Raw genomic sequence first — 5,974 nt, 5'->3', positions numbered from 1 at the left:
GTTCTGATTAGCCCAAAGTGAGAACAGAATCTCCTTCCTATCCTAATAAATCATTACAAACTAGAGAGAACGGGTCTGGACTTGTGCAGGTGATTCCCTAGAAAGTGATTAAAAAAAAAAAATTGACCAGTTACTTCCTGTTTACAGGAAGGAAAGATCTTAAAGCCTAACACTCCACAGACAAACTACTGAAAACACAAGGGCACCAATCGCATCAGCTCCTTCACTTTTCCTTTCTATTCCACGCCATCGGCAGGGCGACGCATGGTAGCGAGGCTTCTGCTGCTACAGCTCGACTAGATTTGCTTCTTTGCTGGAATCCCAAACATTTTGTTTACGCGCGTTTGACAATCCATTTCAGTTTGTTTTTGCTTCTTCACAGCGGCACCACTGTTGGCATTAATCGGCATGTGATTTCATGGCTTATTTCTGTCTAGTTGGTTACTGGGTTCAAGCAGCAGTCACACTGCGAGACAGTCAGGCCTAGAATTTCACCACAAAAAAGAAATCGGGGTGTTAGTCAGCACATGAGCTGCCATATTTTACCTTTCGACCCCACTTTAGACTGTGTGAGAATACACAGACTGAGAATGATCGACGACTTCTTCTTCTCTCGCTGTTCTTGTATTATTGTTCCTTCTTAAACAAGTCATTTGGACACGACACAGAAGGGAAAACATGGGCGTGAACTATAAAAACTTTATTTGAACAGAGACATTGTAAATTATATAAATAACACTCAACAGCATAAAATGGCTGCTGTGAAGTCACGCCAACAGAATTCTGTGATGTTTTGGAGTCACCGGCAAAGCTACCCACCCACAGGTATAATTTAGCTGGTAAGTGAAAACAAGACCTTAAAATCTGGAGTGTCAAAAATATGGTCCAGGAGCCAGAATTGGGCCAGCAAACACTCCAATACAGCTCATTGGATGGCTTTGGAAAGGGAACTTCTGGAGTTTTAATTGACTTTATTTAGTTTTACAGCTTTACATATTAACAAAGACGTCCCCCGTGGCCACACTGTTGAAATAGCACTTCTTCTATTGTAAATAAATCTGAGCACCCAGAGGTAGCAGTGGCCTTTAGCATTGTTAAAATAAGCCCTCTGCTCCTCGTCTCTAAGAGGATGTTCAGATATTCAGTACCAGGTTTCCTTTATAATAAAAGATGTTGCGCAACAACAGAGCACCACACCTTAAGAACAGTGCACGATGATGATCGGAGGACTGTCCTGAAATGAATGAGAAAAGCTACACATTTACCAAAGCAACCTCAGAGCAGACCCACCAGCACGGCCGGCGGCCTTCACAGGTTATCTACATGTAAGGTCGCCCTTGAAAAGAGTTGTTGCTCTTTTGTCCATGTCTAAAAGAAGTCTCTGCGTGTCCCGGGCTGACTCCCGAGCATCCCTTCAGCGGTTTGCGTTGCCACGCTGGGAGCCTGTCAGAGCGGCTCAGTGTCAAACCTCCCAGCCCCGCTGAGTCAAGATGACCATAAACCGAAGGCTAGAGCAGCCACACTGGCCGGATGCTCGCATTTTTGTAAGGTGCCTGATGTTCCCTTTCCTGTTAGGTGTTAAAAGAAATGCTCCCTGTCGAGCCTGTTTGAGAAGTCATCAGGTAAAGTATAGGAAACAGACACATCTTAAGAAGGCCTAAATGAATTTAAAGTAGCACCTCTAAGCATTACTGCTCCTAGTGCTGGATGTAATTCTCCAGTAGGTTGGAATGTACGCAATATTTTGGACTTTCTTCACCATTTGTGCTTCCTCAACAGCTGGGAAAGTCAGAACACACAAAGGAAAGCTGAATAAACAACGTGTGTGAAGCCTGTGGGGTTTCCATGTCCCTGAACCAGACAGGTGGCATTCCCTGTTAGGGAGAAAACCAGGCCCGGCTACTTCAACTTAAAAAAAAGAAAAAGCCATTCACAAATCTGCCAATTAAATGTGACATTAAACGGTTCCGCAGCTATTAAATGTCACAACTTCCTCAAGTTTTAGTATTCATTGTAAAGTTCTATGGGTTTATTTCAACTGAAAATTAACCTCAATGAATCAAAAGTTTCCATTTAGATGAAGCTGTTTAAAAAAAGAAAGCAAGAAATCAAACTTGGCACAAAACCCGTTAAACGCACACCAATAAAAGCGCAGAAGTTTTGCAGCCTCACCTTTTGTCTTACCTTGCCTGACAGTTTTAAACCTGGCGGGTCCTTTGCAGTTCTTTAGCACGGTGTATATGTCGTACAGGGGTAATCCCGAAATCGAGAGATTCTCCACTTCGAGCAGCAGCTCCCCTTCACCCAGTTTCCCACTTTTGTACACCACCGCATTGTGGTTCAGCGGTCCAATGTAGGCGAACTCTCCATTCTCCGCGCCGCCACGCAGCGGCACGTTGAGCTCACCGCGGGCATCTTTGGACACGGAGACCTCGTTCACCCTGGAGGTCCAGTGGTTCTTCTTCAGCGCGGGTTTGGACATTGCGAACAGTTAACGAGCCGACGCCAAACCGGCCGGACTCTGCCACCGGGGTTGGGGGGGGGGACACAGTCACAGAAGTCCCTGTCTCTCTCCTGCTCGTTAAAAAGTAGATTTGTATCCGAGGGACGCGCAGAAAACTTTCTTTCTCTCCCACAGAAACATGAGCGCCTCTGACAGTACAGGTCCCGAATCAAGCCATTCCTGCCTGCGCTGAAATCACTCCTTGCTGTGCGGTTATTCTCATCACTTTTCTTAACATCCCCTCCGGTTTAATCCTCCTTTACTGTTGTCATCCTACATCTGCCACGCTCCCACTCACGGCTCGCGTCCACTTCTTAAATCCTCTTGGTTGTTTTCAAAACTCACTTTTAAAGGTTTTCCTTCCTCTCTTCCTGCTAAAAGAGACTTCACTCCTCCTCTGCCCGTATCCGCAGACCCCACTTTATCCACAGTCGTCCAGAACTCCTTTAACCAGGTACGTCGCTCTGGTGCGTGGAGCTGAAAATCATTCCCACTCTGGTGCTGGGGATGTGTTGCTGTCCGTGCTGCGTTCAGGTGCTGTCGGATTTTTATGCGTTCACGAAGAGGTCACGTGAATAACCTGTGCGAACTCTTCACTCGTCCACAAGCCACAGATACTACAGGTCATTTCCCAGTGTTTCAGCTTGGTTGTAGTTTGAAATTTACATTTAACTTATATGTAATTATGATGGAACTTATAAAAATATGGTACAGTGTGTGTAATGCTCTGTGGTAATAATGTTCGACACCTTTAAATCACGACTGTAACCTAACGTAGCGCCTAAATTGACACTTCACTGTGGACTCAAGTACGCGACTTAAATAATTTATCATCGGGCACAAACTGACGAAATGACCCTTCACGTGTTTTCTTTAAAGACCTCACTGCGTGATTTACAACATTAGTATTTACAGTATCAACATGGTCACGGTGAGTTGAAGTGCTGTCAAAATAACTTCGAGGACCGAATGTCAGACTCCAAAAAGGGCATTTGAACGCAGCGCTATAAAGAGCGCATGCGTGCTGCTGTAGGGAGAAAGAGGTTTTTGGCTTTCCCTAAATTAGAGCCTGGTGTCAGTTTGTTTATTTCAGTCGGTTCAAATTAAATTAAAGTGCGCTTCCTGGTAAAATTATAGAATGTGCAGTATCCATCGAGCTTTGATATAATGAATCTGACTGAAATGCTGATTTCCTAACATAGTGAGTCAGAGGTTAACCCTGTGATCACACATACGTCTGGAATTCTTGTATTTCAGGTTAGACAGGTGTCAAACCATGTTTTAATGTTTGGCTGAAACCTCCCCTCTCTGCTTATGCAATCTCTTTACGCCTGAGACGGTACTATTTACATACTTAGTTGTATCCCTAGCTACTGTTTTTGTTAAACACAAATACTTGTTGAACCACATCTAAGAATCTGAGAGATGCTTAAAAATAATAATGGAGATGGACATATATAGATAGACTGCCTAATGGAATCACATGTGCCGGGCTTCTCACCTTGGGAGCGGCAGATGAACTTTTTTTTTCCAACCTAAAAATAACAGTAAAGCACTCTTAGTCCCAGCAGATAAAAAAAAAGAGAGAGAAAACTAGTGGCCTGGATGGGACGGGGAAATAGTAAATGCACTTATATAGCTCAAACTGTAGCTTTCCCTCATCTTCATCCATTATTAGCTGCTCATACATGAAATGCACGATTAATATTTGTTCCGTTCAGTGCAGGTCCGTTTCCAGGGGAAATTCTCTTTGCAAGCAAGTGATGAACAACAAACATTAATATGGAAAAAGTACTTAAAACATGACACAGGGCCCAAGTGTCATAAATTATAAACACCTTCATTCATCCACAGTGCACCATTAAACTAAACAGCCCTAACATTGCATTGCTAACTATGCCATAAAAAATGCATTAACCAGAGGTAAGCTATTATGTAGTACAAGAAACAAAGTTTGTCCTTTTCCTGAGAGACACGGTTATACTTTTAGTGGTGCTGATGAACTTAGAATAGGAGAGGATAGAGGATAGCACTTCTTCTTTTCTCTTCCATTTGACCGTCTTCTTCAGTTTTTTTAAGAACACACTACGAAAACACTGGTTCAACCCTTTAGCCCAATGTTAAATGGCTTAACAAACAAACAAAAAAACGTTTCCCTGGAAAGGGTCAGGTACAATGACTGAACCGAACATGAGGGAAAAGCAGCTGATGTACAAAGAAACACTTTGGAAACATCCCTGACCTGCCACAGTAGGTTGGTTGGTATTGGTTGGCCCGTTGGCCTCCAGGAAAATGGAGTAGGGTTGGTTCATGGAAGTTCTATTCATGAAGTCAGGGTTAACTCTGAGATCATGTCTGCCTGAAGTCCAGTAAGAAGGAGGATGCTAAAGGGTTAAAATAAGTTTAAGTGGTGGTGACTGGGTTTATGTATGCACGTTTGTGTCTGCATGTGTATATGTGCCAGTAACTTCTAAGGTGACCTCCGTGGGGGTCAGCCAGCTCCTCTGCCAGCTTCCTGTCATACAGTGTCACCCAAATCAGATCGACAGAGGCAGATACAGTGCCACGGGCCCAAAGTTTCCTATTCCCTTTCCACACATCCATCACTCTGTATATGTCAACATCTTCTTCCTTAGCTTTTGCAGCCTCTCTCTATTTGACTGCCACGTTCTCTCTGCCTTTCACTCGCTCGCAAACACGAACAAGCCACAAACCATTGGTGACATCACAGCCATTGTTTCGGTATACCTACGCAGTCAGACAGCCATTCTCACGTTTGTCATTTTGCAACCGTGCATTATAAGTTCTACAACACGTCCAGTTTCACACATGTAACACAAAGCTGCTGATTATGTGCAGATTCTGTGGAGTTATTTATAAAAGTTATTACCTTGTCACTGAGAGCTCTCATTAAAACAGCACTTGCGTACGCTCGCACTCTGCCGTTGTGCCCCCTTGTTATGACAGCATTTAAAGAAGAAGACACAGATAAGAATGGTTTGCGTGTCATAAACTATTATTAGCCACCGTATTCATTCACTCTGCGTGATGAGCTTAGCGATACCGCTGACAAGTAACGGCAGCTCGCGCTTAATGGCCAACAGTAATAAAGCACCCTTCAAATTTGACAGCTGTGCTCAGATGACTTTGGGACCGCTCTGTGGCAGACCTCCACTATTAGTAGCTTTCATTGTGTGCACAGCGGCCGAGCCATCCATCACTTCTGATTTTAAGTTGTGTAATGTGACACATGCATCGTGGACACGGAGGCTGCCCCTGTTGTAATTCAGCAGAAGTTTCACTCCCAGATGATTGCATAATGTAGGCAGAAACAATGTAAGTCTTTGGATAGAACTTTGAAACAAAACCAGCAATAAAAGGTGACAGATTAGCAAGTAAAAGGAGGAAAGTTGCAATCATATCGCTGTTGTTTATATCTCTATTAACATTAACAAGCAGGAGAGAAAGAGA

At 43.7% G+C, this 5,974-nt stretch overlaps 1 protein-coding gene across 39 annotated transcripts in view; it reads right to left on the bottom strand.

The window, feature by feature from the left end:
* The window catches only part of LOC102295526 (membrane-associated guanylate kinase, WW and PDZ domain-containing protein 1), a 137,360-nt gene extending 134,324 nt beyond the window's left edge, over positions 1–3,036 (bottom strand). For 17 of the 39 annotated variants that reach the window (XM_014339721.2, XM_014339729.2, XM_042228249.1 and 14 more), the window contains exon 1: positions 2,173–3,036. In XM_014339721.2, the coding sequence (XP_014195207.1) occupies positions 2,173–2,482 (310 nt within the window). In that variant the 5' untranslated portion in view covers positions 2,483–3,036. The remainder of the gene's footprint in view (positions 1–2,172) is intronic. The other 22 variants (XM_014339741.2, XM_014339740.2, XM_042228259.1 and 19 more) reach the window with 4 other exon arrangements.
* Between the last annotated feature and the right edge of the window lie 2,938 nt (positions 3,037–5,974).

Source organism: Haplochromis burtoni, unplaced genomic scaffold, assembly GCF_018398535.1.
Source record: "Haplochromis burtoni strain Fernald_Lab_line unplaced genomic scaffold, NCSU_Asbu1 Contig_314, whole genome shotgun sequence".
Taxonomy (NCBI): Eukaryota; Metazoa; Chordata; class Actinopteri; order Cichliformes; family Cichlidae; genus Haplochromis; species Haplochromis burtoni.
The sequence above is the reverse complement of the archived record's forward strand: the minus strand, read 5'-3'. Positions and strand labels throughout refer to the sequence as shown.